At 36.9% G+C, this 15,252-nt stretch overlaps 1 protein-coding gene across 1 annotated transcript in view; it reads left to right on the forward strand.

The window, feature by feature from the left end:
* Positions 1 to 5,978, forward strand: part of MMP20 (matrix metallopeptidase 20) — a 47,695-nt gene extending 41,717 nt beyond the window's left edge. Inside the window, exons 9-10 of the mRNA XM_090267824.1 lie at positions 2,961 to 3,064; positions 3,715 to 5,978. Of these exons, the coding sequence (XP_090123950.1) occupies positions 2,961 to 3,064; positions 3,715 to 3,815 (205 nt within the window). The 3' untranslated portion in view covers positions 3,816 to 5,978. The remainder of the gene's footprint in view (positions 1 to 2,960; positions 3,065 to 3,714) is intronic.
* Positions 5,979 to 15,252: the final 9,274 nt, after the last annotated feature.

Genomic DNA, 15,252 nt, shown 5'->3' on the forward strand with positions numbered 1-15,252 from the left:
GAACTTCCATTTTTAATAAAGGACTCTGGATTGCAGATTCTAGAACAAAGTGAACAAAAGAAATCTAGTTCCTAAGAGAGCCAAAGTGCGTGGGTTGTTCCATTTTTTTCCCTCCATTTTTTCTCTCACTCCATTCCTTTTACCTTGCAATCAATTCTTCTGATAGTGCACAGGCACCCTGTGCCCACACATTGTGTTGGCACATCTGAACATGATGAAATACAGTAAATGGTTTCCATTTTTATTTGTGCTATGGTAAAGGTCCTAATGGCTCTTCTGGAAAGGGAGTTTGGGAAAGTTAGCTTCCACTCCTGTCCTCAAAGCTCCACAAAACAGCTCAATCCTCAAGTCAGTTTCAGTCTGACTAGTTTTAGCCTGACTTCTTTCCCAGCGTTTAACTTCTGCTCAGTATCGTAAGAAATCTGTCCCCTCGGCTGGTGTATTCATAAACACATGAAAGGTACATTTCAGGAGAAGGTGGGTGTAATCTGTTGCCACAGGAAACTGCCTAGTGGCTCAGACACCAGGAGAAATTGTCTAACTTCCTGGTGGGAAAGGAGTTGGGTGTCCACCCCTGGGAAAGTCATCTTTGGGAGTTGTGTGCTGATGAAGAAGGGATTTTCTTACACTTTAAATGAAGTCTTAAAGAGGTGAGAGTCTGCTCTGCCTACGTGCTGAACTCAGACAAGTCATGATGATTCATACAAGTCACAGTCTTTTTTACAAGAAGGGTAATTTTAATCACAAAGAGATGTATTAACCAATCTTCAGAGTTATTGCTGAATAGTGGTTGCTGATCCAGAAAATGATACCTAATCTATTCCGTCAGTCATATAATCTTTCCAGGAAACAAAAGGAATTTAGTTCAATTTAATTGACTTAATAGGTAAGCTCAGTTATTCCAGGTTTTCTTGTTTCTTATCTTTGCCTATTGATCTTTCAAACATTTGTTCATTCATTGTGCATTATTTATTCAATCTCACCTCTATGGGTGCATAACAAGAAGTCCACGAATAAAAGCCACTATGAAGGACTTTCATCTGTTTGGTGAGCCAAGAAATTCATACATGGAGAGGGAGTGGAGTGAGAGAGAGAGAGAGAGAGAGAGAGAGAGAGAGAATAATTACAACAGTAAATAAAGTGTGAAAACTATATGTAGAGTTTTTTGAAAGGTAATATTTTTTTTAATTATGGGAACATGTTTTATAATATATAGAATAAACTAATTTTAATCAATATATCCAACAATTTTTTAAAGAGACTCTTTAGAGAAGCTAGTGGTCTCAGAATCTCAGGAACCTGGGAGAGTAGTGATAGAATATGTGTGTGCTTGTGTGTGTGTGTGTGTGTGTGTGTGTGCACGCATTTATGAGAGGTTTTTTTTAAGTATATTTTATTGATTATGTTGTTACAGTAGTTCCAATTTTTTTCACATTTGCTCCCCTCTGCCCTGTACCCTCCCTCCCTCCTGCAATCCCACCCCTCTTAGATTCATGTCCATGGATTGTGCATATAAGTTCTTTGGCTTCACCCTTTTCTATATTATTCCTAATTTCCCCCTGTCTATTTTGTACCAACCAATTATGCTCCTTAATCCCTGCACCATTTCCCCATTTCTCCCCTTTCCCCCTCCCAGCTGATAACCCTCCAAATGATCCCCACGCCTATGATTCTGTTCCTATTCTGGTTTGCTTTGTTAGATTTTGTTTTTATTTTTTAGATTTAGTTGTTGATAGTTTTGAGTTTGTTGTCAGTTTAGTGTTCATAGTTTTGATCTTCTTTTTCTTAAGTAAGTCCCTTTGACATTTCATATAATAATGGCTTGGTGATGACGAACTCCTTTAGCTTTACCTTGTCTGGGAAGCACTTCATCTGCCCTTCATTCCACATGATAGCTTTGCTGGACAGAGTAATCTTGGTTGTAGGTTGTTTTTCATTACATTGAATACTGCTTGCCAGTCCCTTCCTGCCTGCAAAGTGTCCTCTGAGAAATCAGCTGATAATCCTATAGGCACCCCCCTGTACGCAACTCTCTGCCTCTCTCTTGCTACCCCCAGGACTCTCTCTTTATCTTTCACCTTTGGCATCTCAGTGATGATGCATCCTGGTGTGGTCCCTTCTGGGTTCAGCTCGCCCAGGACCCTCTCTGCTTCCCAGACCTGTATGTCCATCTCCTTAGCAAAATTTGGTAAATTTTCCTCATTTTTTTTCAATTCTTGCTTCCTCATTCTGCACTGGTTAACTTTTTTTTTTTCCTTATGTTCCAAATCATTGATCTGAACCCCGGTTTCCTTCTCTTCACCATTGGTTTTGTGTGGATTTTTCTTCACTTCACTTAGCATAGCCTTCACTTCTTCCCTTATGCATTTGCCATACTCAAACATATCTGTCAAGACTGTGAGCATCTTTATCACCAGTGTTTTGAATTCTTTGTCTGTTAGGTTGTCTATCTCCTCATCTGTTAGGCTGGCTATCTCCTCGTCGCTTAGTTCTCCCACTGGAACCTTGATCCATTCCCGCTTTTGGGCCATACTTCTCTGCCTTCTCATTCTGTCAGGCTCCTGTGTTTGTTTGCCTCTGTGTCCCAGGTAGAGCTGTCACTCCTGTTACGTTGTAAAGGGCAGAGCCTTAGGGATTTGTCAGTACAGGGCAACCTGTTTCACCACATAGTGCCGCTGTCTGGATGAGTATTTCTTCTTTATATCTTTGTTTGCTTGACTTTCATGCTGTTTGATTTTCTGGAACTTCTGGTTGTTTCTAGTTTTGAGGTAGTTGTATTCCTTCTTAGTTGTGGAGGGAGACGCAGTGTGTCTGTCTACGCCTCCATCTTGTCTGGAAGTCCAGAGAGAGAGTTTTAAAGTAAGTTATAAAGTAAGACAGCCCTGACTAAATATGCTGAACCAGCACAATGTCATCTACAATAAATAAAAACTTCTTTTATGAAATAATAATTCTTCCAGCTATGATGAACGAAAAAGGAAAATGGAAAAAGACTATCCAAAGAATATTGAAGAGGAATTTTCAGGAGTAAATGGACAAATAGATGCTGCTGTGGAATTAAATGGTGAGTGTTTTCACCAAAAACTTTCTTTGTGGAATTGTAACAAGAAATCTAGGCTCTGCTTTAACGGAACTGAAAATGGATTTCCAACAGGGAATCCTTCATTCTTATCTTTGGTCCCGAGTCCCTATAAATTTAGTTAACCAGATTAACCACTAGAAAGGATAACTATAAAAGGTCTTCCACTGTGCTTCTCTCTTTGAGAAAAGAAAGTTTTAAAAGTATAGCTTCGATCCATTAGTCAGCTACATTATAATGTTTACCTGGTCAAAATTACTGTTTTTATCTTTAAAATGCACATACTCAGCTGGGTTTTAAAGAATGGCTAGAGGTTTGACTAGAGCAGGGGACTTCCTGAACGGGAAGAGTTTGAGCAGAAGGACCAAGCACAACTAAGCTTGACCCATTGGATAACCCTAAGAAAAAGACTGAACCCTGTCTGAACCCTGGCTGAAAGATGAGAGGTGATTGAGAAGTTAGAGGTGTCAGGTTCAGGGCTCAGTGACACCTGTGCAGAGGACTTGCTAACTGCCACTTGACACATTCCCAATTCTCCTTTGGCACCACCTCAAGAAAATTACAATTACAAATCTCCCATTTATAAATTTGCAAGTCATTTTCAGTAACCACAATTTCAACTTTGTCTCTTTTAGGTTACATTTACTTCTTTTCAGGACCAAAAGCATACAAGTATGATACAGAGAAGGAAGATGTGGTTAGTGTGCTGAAATCTAGTTCCTGGGTTGGTTGCTAAATATTACAAAAAATCTAGTCTTTCCTAAGGAATGAAGATGACTGCAAGAGGCTGGTAACTGGATCTAAGGACTAAAGCACAAATTAGGGTGGGGATTCTTCTCATGGCATTCAATTAGAAGGGCAATTTAGGGTTCATTGAACATAATTATGCTTCTAAATTGTTTCATGGGTATGGATTCATAATTTTAATTCAAATGAGAAATTCCTCCTATGTGGTCTTCATACAAAATCAGAATCAATACAATATACTCTTCAGTTAGACACCCATTATTCTTTTTCTTACCTAATATCCTGAAGCAAATTGATAACTTGGGATTTATATTTTTCCAAAAAGAGCCAACTTGTGGATTCCTTGACATGTATTATAATTTTTAATAGGAAATGTAATTACCATACAATTATAATTATTCTTTTCAAGTAGTGGCTTTTGAGGCCTTAACATTTGTTATGATGAATATAAATTTATCAATCTGTACTTTAAACATATCACAAACAAAATACTGTATAAGTTTTGTTTTTCATTGTTTGTTTGTTTATGTGTACTCACTGGTCTTTGAAGTGGGTTATGGCAAGAAAACCTATTCAAATGAATTTTTATACTAGGCAAGAGATAGACACTTTGCAAGGAAAACTTTTAACAAAAAGTCAATTAAAATGTTGTATAAGAACATTTCTGATTTCTCTTTTCAGTTAATATTTACTACCTTTATCACATTTTATTTGGCAACAAATTCTGTATACCTATTAAAAACTTCAACCTTGACACAGTATTGTCAGAATACAGACCCAGAATAAATAATAGTAATTTACTCTATTTCCTGCTTCCTGACAATAAAATGCCCTCGATGAAACCCATTAAATGAGACTCTTATGAACAGTTTTTTTATTTAAGGGAATTCATCTTTTGTTTCAGTTTTTTTTACTTCAAGCTAAACCTTTTTTTTCCTACCAAGTCATTGATACAGATAAATACAGCTGTCTGTCATTCTTATGATATTTTAAAAATCTTACCCTCTAGAATGTAAGGATTCTAAAACATGGTACTAGCTCTAACATTAGATGATAAAATGCATTTAACATACTTCGTAGACTGCCTGGAATATCTGCAGTGTTCAAAAGATGTTAGCTATTGTTGTTATCATTGTTTATTAAATTTGTTTCAAATACTCACTAAAACACTTAGTATTCTTAGTATTAAAAAGGTATGGAGCAGTTACTCAAGGTTACTCTAAGCTTTCTATTTGGTTTCCATTATTGAAAGTGGCTATTTACAGCCCACATGTTGAATCTTTTGACTGTTGAAGAAAAGTGTCCAGCGTGCTTGTTTTCCAGTGTCAACTACCATTATAGAGTTAGAAAAGTCACTTTCACAAAAACAGTTAGCTGAGGAGGACTCCCTAATATCAACAAACAAAAAGAGAAAATGGTCTGGCAGTTCCTCAAAATGCTAAACCTAGAGTTACCACATAGGTAACCCAGCAATTCCACTCCTAAGTATAAACCTATGAGAAACAAAAACATACATGCATGCAAATATTCATAGCAGCATTATTCACAATAGCCAAAAAGTGAAAATATGTCCATCAAATTATGAATGGATTTTTTAATGTGGTAAATTCATACAATGGAACATTATTCAGCAATAAAAAAGGATTAATATTTACTACAACATGGATGAATCCTGAAAACATTATGCTAAGTGAAAGAAGCCAGACACAAAATCCCATATATTGTATGATTCTATTTATATAAAATTTTTAAAATAGAAAAGTCCATAGAGAAAGCTGACTAGAGCTTGTCAGGAGTTGGGGGAAAGGGAATAGGAGGGGACTACTAATGGGTTTGGGATTTCTTTGTGGAGTGGTGAAAATGTTCTAGAAGTAATGGTGATGGTTGCACAACTCTGTGAGTATACTGAAAGCCATTGAATTGTACACTTTCAATGGATGAATTGTACGGTGTATGAATTATGTCTCAATAAACCTGTTATATTAAAAAATAAAAATAAGCAAGGAGACCAAGGTGCTGTGATGATCCGTGCAGGCTGTGCAATCTGACCTGCTGTAACAGGGGCCACACAGCAGTTAAGTGTCAGCCTGAAGACATCTGCTGCTGGGCACCACCAGCCAGATGTCTATCTTGTATTCAGTGCTATCCCAAAAACATGCACTTTTTAAACACTTACAAAATAAATTAATGTTCCTTAAAACAAAAAAGCATATTCTCTGAGGTCTGACTGACTGGATTCAAACTCCAGATCTGCAATTTTTAGCTGTGTGGTGTTAATCAAATTCCCTATTCTTTGACTCAATTTCCCCTTTGTAAAACTAGAATAGGAATAGTTCTTACCTCCTAGGGATAGTTAGAGGTTTAAGTACAGGGTTGGGCAAAAAGTAGGTTTGTAATTGTTCATATGGAAAATAAAACAATAATTAATAAATAAGAAAATAATAAACTCTGTGTCACATACTCACAACTGTAAACCTCCTTTTGCCCCATCATGTATATGAGTCAAAATATGCAAAGTTCTTAGATAGTTCCTAGCCTATAGGGGGCTTTTTAATTGTTGTTTTTGAAGCAATTAGACTTAATTTTGTTTTGAGATATTTTGGAGGATTTGTATATAGTCCTTGAGATAGCTGAAGATATCATGAGCTGTAGCACCACAAGGATTAATAACAGTGACCTGAATTATTTTCTAAATTTTGAATTAAATCAATAATCAAATAATATACTGTTATTAACTCTCATTTCCCCAAAAACAATTCTTACAAATCATTATTTCTTTGTTGAGTAAGAAAACTAGCTCCCAAATGTAGTTGTAACAGTCTTTCTAATACATAAGAAATTGCACGTATTTTGGAAAGATGGTCTTTCTAATGTATAAGAAATGATGATTGTGTTTGTGTCAAAACTCAATCAGAACTTTTACGTGCTCATCTGAAACAAGAATTTTGTGCAGAAATAATTTACTACATAGACTACTCATTTGGCTTCAGAGTAACTGAGTCCAAAAATGTTTTAAGTAACAATTTTGAACAAAATGTGGTTCAACTGCTCCTCTGGGGATGAGGGTTTGCAGTTTAATGTCCTCTACATATTGTCCCACTAACCTCAGTTATAACCATTTATGGGTGGCCCAGAAGCCCTTGGAAAGCACCAGAAAGGTTATGAAAGGATGAATAAGTTCACCTGGGTGGAGAGCTTCCCTAACAGCTCCACATTAGATTTTCTGTGGCTAAAACCAAGCTCACTTCCATTTAGCCTGGTGTGAAATGGCAGAGCCAACTTTGTCTGCTGGGTCCTCTGTTGTGTTCTCAGATGTTTATTTTGAAACACCTTAGCTGTGTGTTTCACCTGGCAGACAGCAAACAAATTATGCAGTTTTTTATCTGGAATTCTGTGTGATACATTTTTTAATTATCACACAATCTTCAAGTACTTTTGTTTATATGCTATCCAGGTGTTTTCCCTTTATTTCTGTTTTTAGTCCTTTCCTTATACAGGCAATGATACTGAAGGTTCTTTGTGAATATTCATAGCTAAAATTACCCAGTGAAGTGCCACTTGAGAAGAAATACATAATGCTAGTCAACAGGTTGTAGTTTTAGACTCCCATAATGAAGCATAGGAAAGTCTAAGCCAAAAAATTTCTGCATTTTTCCCATGTAGGGCTGAGTAAAAGGAAAAAACAGCATCTTCTAGTCATCTTTCATCTCCTGAGTCTGTCTTTGATCCCATGACCATCCCTAAGTAGTTTATCAACACGGCCAGACTAAAGTGCATCCTATTATACTCAAAATGCCATTGTCCTTACTCCCTACCTTGCTCCCACCACCTAGACTCAGAACTCAAATAGAAACAGAATTGGAAAACTCATTGGTAAATAAACTATAGTAGGAATTTAATGAATGACTTTGGGTTCCAAAAAGAGGACTCCCTTTTTTAATACACATATTCTCATTTTAATCTCTTCTCCACTAATCTTAATCCAACCAACATCTTTTTCTTTAATTCAATGTATCATTTTAAATGGTTGGGGATAGAATTAAACTTTCATTGCACAATGCAGCATGTTGTTCTGAGAAGAGTGGGAATGATCAGAAGAGGAAAGGACTAAAGGAAGTCAAAGAAAAATCAGTTGCAGAAAACCAGCTGAGAAACATAACATTTAAATCCATTTTAGCTGATCTGCGGGGCGGGGGGTGGGAGGTGTATCTATATAAATGGTCAGAAATTTGTTTATTCTTGGAAAATCCCCGGCCTTTAATGCAATGGTAAATAATGTAAGCTCTTGAGGTTGAGTAGTAAATGTGTTTACAGCTGTCTCTTTAATGGCTGGGATATCAAAAGTCCTATATGAGCACATTTCACATGAATTCCCGATGACCCAGTGATTGTAGTGTGTCACTACTAAATTTCAGATGCGTATCCATAAAAGAATTGGCTATTTCTGAATGTTGATATATTGAAAGACTTCATTTCTTCCCTAAAATAGTTTTATCTTCACAAATAATTAATTCAATCTTTTTTGAAGTATTTAGGTACCCCACCATATTCACCCTCAGTATTCATTTTCAGTTCATTAAAAATATTTATGAAGCATTTACTTTATGGTGACACCAACCTAGGCTCAGCTGCTCTCTGGTGTGAACTTCTGCCCTCCAGGAGCTTACAATCTAATGGAAGAGACATACCGTATGAATAAACATACCTAGATACAATGAAAGACATTGAAATGCTTTGAAAAAAAATAAAGCAGGGAAGAGGATAAAGGGTGTTAGAGTATCATTTATAGAAGTACATTTGGGGAAGGAATATACTGAGTTGGGGATACTTATGCAGAGATGTGGGTGAAGGGAAGGAAGGTGTCTCTAGGTTTCAGGTAGAGGAAGCAGTAACTGTGAGACCTTATAGTAGGAAGGGATTGGGCATATCTGAAACACAGCAAGAAGGCCAACATGACTGGGGACAGTGAGGGAGAAGTAGAAAGAAGTGAGGTCAGAGGAAACCAGCCAAACTGTGAAGAGACTTGTGGGCCACATAAGGAGATCAGATTTTATCTAATGAGGTAAGAAATGTTTTGAGCAAATGAATAACATGATTCCATTATGTTTCAAAGGGTCACCCTGACTGCTGGGTGGCATACAGCTTGTAAAACTCTCATGAGTGAATGCAGACACCAGGCAATGGCATTTTCCAAGGAAGAGATGATGATGGCACTGACCAAGAAAGTACCAAGGAAGATGCTAAAAGTAGTCAGATTAAGGAAAATGCTGCAGGTAAAGCCAACAGGATTTGCTCCTAAAGCACATGTGGGATTTAAGAAAAACAGGGGAGCCAAGAACAACTCCAAGGTTTTTGGCCTAAACAAGCGAGAGAATGGTGGTGAAATGAGGACTAGAGGAGGAGCAGGTTTATGAGAGCTGGAAATCAAGAGTGCAATGTTGAATTTCTTGGGTTTGAGTTGCCTATTAGACATCCAAGGGGAGATGTCCAATCAGGTGGATAAATATAAAAACCTGAGTTCAAAGAAAAATTGGAACTGGAGATAAAAATTCTGGGGTCATATTCCTTATATTGTTATTTGCAACCTTTGAGCACCCCCCCCCCAGACTATCATGGAAATTGGGGCAAAAATAGATTATAAGAGAATAAGAAAGCAGATAAAAATGATCTCAAGTTTTAAAATCACTATTCAGCACTCAATCTACTAATCCACTTTTTTTTTCCTCTTCGAGAACATGGTTTAATTTTCAACAAGAGTTTTTGAGGTTTTGAGGAATTTTTTTCTTGGTTTTTAATTTCTTGGTATGAAAACCAAAAAGCAAATCACAAAGGAAAATACAAAATCTTAAAGATTGCTCTTCTACAAGGAAGTTGTTAGTAGCCTAGGAACTTATTAAGGTAAAAGAACTTTCAAGATCTTTTTTTAAATCCATTTTGTTCTTACAGTGAAAACACCTGTGTAAATCTTACCATGCCTTACAGAGAGTGACTAGCAAGATCCCTACCACATTCCTCCATGTTTGCCTGAAAACCTGAGTCTTTGTGCTTTTACCTGAAGGTCAAGTCCTTTCCTGATACCCAAATCAATCTTTAAGACAACAGTTATGCCTGGAACCTCAGTCCAGCCATTAGTGGAGCTTGTATCAAAAGGGTCACTCTTGCTCTCCAGTAGGCCAGTATACCAAGGGCAATGATGAATTCTGGATATGTAAAGCCTTTCCTGCCTGACCCATTGTGGGCAACCAGGCCTCTCCCTCAGTTTCCTTTCCCAGTAGACAGGTTTTCTAACCCTGCTGTGAACCCTTGATCACTTGTCTGGTGTCCCAGAATTATATTTTGCATCATAATGATATTTCAATAATCAATGCAGAGCCAATTTGCTTTGAGACTCACAATAACCCTGAGAAGTATTATTATTATTTCCACAGTTACACAGATAAGACTAGAAACTTACATGAACATGTACAGAGAAGAAAATCAATGCAAATTAATTGCCAAGTGAGTGGCATGGTCCACACATGCTACAGGAACTCAAAAAATGGAAAATGTGGCAAGAGAGAGGGAAAGAGGAAAGGAATCTTAGATTTTCCTCCCTACAAATAAACTTAAAGATGAATTCTATTATTTTCATAACATTAATGCTCTAAATAGTTAGGTTGAACTCCCAGGACCCTGCCTTTCCATAAACACAACCAGATAATCCATCTCTCTCTCCCTCCCTTTCTCTCTCTCTCTCTCCTACTCCCTCCCTCTTTTTTCCTTTTTCTTAATTACAGGTTAGTCACAAAAATATTTCCATACAGTTCAGCCAACTCAAATTTAGTTTGAAAGCCTGAAACCTAAACAGATCACATGCATATGAATGGAAGTTTACTGAATTGGAAGCAGGCTTCAAAAGTACTACAGAAAATAAAGGCTATTTTGAAAAGTATATCAGATGAAAAACTCCAACAATCTCTTTCTGGGTTTTTCAGTATTTCTGTATGTCCTCAACACATCAGCCCAAGGCGCTGTCTTTATCAATATAGGAAGGCAGGTGGGGAATGATTTACTAATTTCTTCCTTCATTCAGGATATTTATTTATTTATAAGAAAAAAACAACACCCATAATTAAAGCCTTTCCAGAAACCAAAGCCACTGGCCTAACTCAAATGTGTCATAACTAGTTCTAGGAATTCTTAAGAGTCTCCTATGTATGAACAGAAATTATTGCTCTTCTATTTTTTTCAACAGAAAATTTCTGGAGATACCCCCTATTGCTGTCAGCACTGATGGCAAAGCCACTGCAGTGTGTCCCTAGTCCCCGTTCCAGATCCCATAGTCTGCTCAGGCCTTAATTCCATTCCATGCTACATCAGGTCTCCTGAGGGAAAAAGCTGCCTCCAGCTGCCTGAATTTCTCCCAACAATGTTTGTAGTTGTCAGTGTTCAGGTCTAGAATACATTCTATGAAACGTTTTCACTATTTCATATATATAATCCTGCTGCAAGTGGTATTCTTTTTTAGCTATTTTCAATTATTTATTGTTTAGTATATAGAATTACAAATGATTTCTGTATATTGGATTTGGATTGCATGACATTAAAAATTTTACTTGTTACTAATGCTAGCTTTTTTATAAATTTCTTAAGATTTTCTACGTAATAGACAATTATGTTTATGTAGAGATAATTTCACTTTTTTCTTTCTAGTCTTGATGGCTTGCACCTCCACTACAATGTTGATTAAAACTGAGGAGATTAAATGTCCTTCCCTTGTTCCCATTCTGAGAGGCAGGCATTTAGTTTTTGCCATGAAGTATGATGTTAACTGTATATTAATTATAGAAGTTCTTTGTCAAACTGAGAAGTTTCTCTTCTATTATCATGAATGGGTATTGAATTCTGTCAAATGATTGTCTACATATTTAAATGACTAAATAGTTTTTAAACTTTTTTACTTGTTCTTTTACTTATTTTTATCATAAATTAAATAAAATAGTTTTTAAATCTTAAACTGACCTTGCACTCATTCCTGGAATAAACTTCACTAAGTCATAATGTATCAATTTCTTTACATGTTATAGGGTTCATTTTGCTATTTTGCTTCAAATACTTGCATCTATGTGCATAAGGGATATTAGCCTGAGATTTTCTTTTCTTGTGTTTGTCTGGTTTTGATATCAGGTTAATACTGGTCTCATAAAATGAGTTGGAAAGTATATCCTTTTCTTCTGTTACCTGAAAGAGTTTGCCTATGGTTGGTATTATTTTTCTTTAAATGTTTAATGAAATTTAACAGTGAACCAAACTGGGTCCGGAGTTTTCTTTGTGGAAAGGTTTTAAATACAAATTCAAATAATTCACATAGGGCTATTCAGATTTTCTATTTTCCCTGTGTCTGTTTTAGAAAGTATGTCTCTCAAAGAAACTCCATTTTCAACAAGTTGTTGAATCCATTGGCATAAAGTTTTTAAATAATATTCCTTATGATCTATTTAATTTGTATAACAAATGTTTCCCTCTTTCATTCCAGAAATTGCTGAATTGTATTTTTACTTAGTTGCTAATTATTTATCATTCAAAGAACTTATTTTTATTAATTTTTCTCAACTCTATGCCCATTTCCTATATTATTGATTTTTCATTCTTACCTTATTTTCATACTTCTACTTATTTTGAGTTTCATTTGCTTTGCTATTTCAAGCTTGTATCTTAATCATGTCCCTTTTCACACCTTCATATTGCTTATCTGATCCCTTCTCTTTTTTCCTCTCTTTCTTTTTAATCCTCACCCCAGGATGTTCCTTTTTTTCATTGCTTTTTAGAGAGAGAGAGAGAGGGAGGGAGGGGGAAGGAGAAAGAGAGACCAATGTGAGAGAGAAATATTGATCAGTTGCCTTCTCATACACGCCCTAATCAAGAACTGAATGTGAAACTTGGGTATGTGCCCTGACCAGGAATCAATCCTCTACCTTTCTGTCTACAGGATGTCCCTCCAACCAACTGAGCCACACTGACCAGGGCTCTTTTATTCTTTTGAACAATCTTTCCAGATATTTGTTTCCTCAGAAGCAACATGTTACTTGTTTCTCCGTATGGGTTTTTTTGTTTTGTTTTTGTTTTCTATCTGTTTGACATCTGCTTGATCTCTATTATCTTTCTCTTCCTTTGTTCCTTAGATTTATTTTGCTGGGTTTGTTTTTTTTTTCTTTTACTTCTTAAATTGAACACATTCAGGATGTACCTTAAATTCCAACTTTTTATCATATCAACAATAACATTCAACAAGTTTGCAAGCTGAGGATGTCATCACTAAGAGTTATCTGTAAAGTGTACTTATATATACTGATATTTATTAATTACCTCAGAAAAGATTACAGAGGAGATATAAAGAAATAAGAGAGGGAAGAAAGAAGGGAGGCAGAAGTAGAATTGACTGACAATTTCATAATTGCACCAAAATTATTTCAGTAAGGCCTTATTCATAAAACATTGCAACCAATTATAAAAATTCTACTGAGGAGAGAATAAAAGAACATTGGGTTAAATTTCACCAAATAAGAATTTAATGAGAGTTTAATTCTTAAACAATTAAAAATGTTCTGAACAGTGAAAACTGTCAAGCATTTCAATGTGATACCTATCAGACCAAGAAACCCTGCCCAGTGGCCTGGCATTATGGGACTTACCCTTGTCTATTTGGGGAAGTCAGCCAATTCCTGCCCAAGATTTAATCATTTTTCTCGTAACAGAGCCCCAAATTCCCAAACATGACCACATGACTAGCCATAGTGTGCCAAGAACTTCAGGCCAGTAAAGCTCAGGAATTTAAATATCAAAGAGCACCAAACCACATAACTATTAATAAAATATAGTACAGAAAGTTCCCAAGTTATAATTGGGTTTTATTTGGAAACTTTGCTAGTTAATTCTTTAGATTTCAGAAAATATTTCTTATGATAATGATCTCACAACCTAACAAAATACTAGGGGTATATTACCTACCAGGAGAATTGTTGGGTCATAATCTCTACACATGTTCAGCTTTAATATATACCACCAAATTGCCTTCAAAAGTGGTCATATTAATGTCACTCCATCCAGCAGTGTGAGTTCCAGTGAATGATCATTTTTATTGAGCATTTGCTATGTACCAGGGACTGAATAACTGCTTTACATGTGTTATTTCATTTAATCTTCACAGCAGCTTATTGAGGTGGGTGTTAGGTTGGTCAGTGACGTGGGCTGTGGGAGGATTCACAAAGAGAAGAAAGTGCAGAAAGTAAAGTTTTTTACGCACTCTCTGAGAGAGGAGAGGGGCATGGTGTAGAGAAATACACCAGCACTGAGGGGTGGGGGCTTTGTACTTTTATTAGATTATAATTGGATTAAAAAGGGGTGGAGAGGTTGCTGTTGTATGGCCCCTAGGCTGTTGGGGGCCTTTGCAACCCAGGAGGTTTTGCATAAGTTGCAATTTGCTCCAATGTTATCTTTTGCCTGCAGCTTCCAGTAATTTCCAGCCCTGAGGACATAAGCCCAAAAGAGTAAAATGGCAGTCACATTTAAAAAGGTCATAAGTCTGCTAGTAATTGGTGTCACAAAAGCAAATGGTGCCGGCTTCATCCTTTCAGTGGGTATTACTGTTTTCTCCATTTCCAGGGTACATGACCTTTCCGCAATAATACAGCTGAAAAAGGCAGATTCAGGACCGAACCCGAGTCTGGTGCTCTTAGCCATTAAGCTTTCCCTGATAAGGACTTCAGGATACACAGAGCAAACACATAGGGAGAATACCCTGCACAGTGTCGCCAGATGGGAGAGGGGCTGGGGAGCTGGGTGAAAAGGGGAAGAGATTAAGAAATACAAATTGGTAGTTACAAAATAGTCATGGAGATGTCAAGTACAGCATAGGGAATATAGTCAATAGTATTGTAATAACTATGCATGGTGCCAGGTAGGTACTAGACTTATCAGAGGGAGCACTTCATAATTTATATAAATGTCTAATTACTGAGTCTTAGGTTCAGTAAGAGCCTCAAAAACCCCCACCCAATAAGTTGATTAGCAGGAAGTAAAAACCACAAACAATGACTATTGAGCAGTCCAGTGAAAAGTTCCTCAAATCTTGCAAAGCACCAGTAGGAGGTAGAAAATTTTTACTCCCTTATTCTATTCTTCTCCCCAGCAACATGCCCAATAAATCACCAAGTACCTTCTCCCGAACAACATACCCAACAGAACATCAAGTGCCTCGTTGTTCCCACCATTGTTCGCGCCGTTACCCCCAGACTCAACCCATTGTTCCCACCATTACCCCCAGGCCAAACCAATCACTAGGCACCCCAATACTCTGTTCCAGTCATTCCCTATCCCTCCCTTTAAAACCTTGTCAGCCTGTACGCCAGCTGCTGTTCTCTCCTTTGAGACAGCCCGGCAGGTTCCTC

Source organism: Furipterus horrens, unplaced genomic scaffold (assembly GCF_987537825.1).
Source record: "Furipterus horrens unplaced genomic scaffold, mFurHor1.1.pri manual_scaffold_2, whole genome shotgun sequence".
Lineage (NCBI taxonomy): Eukaryota > Metazoa > Chordata > Mammalia > Chiroptera > Furipteridae > Furipterus > Furipterus horrens.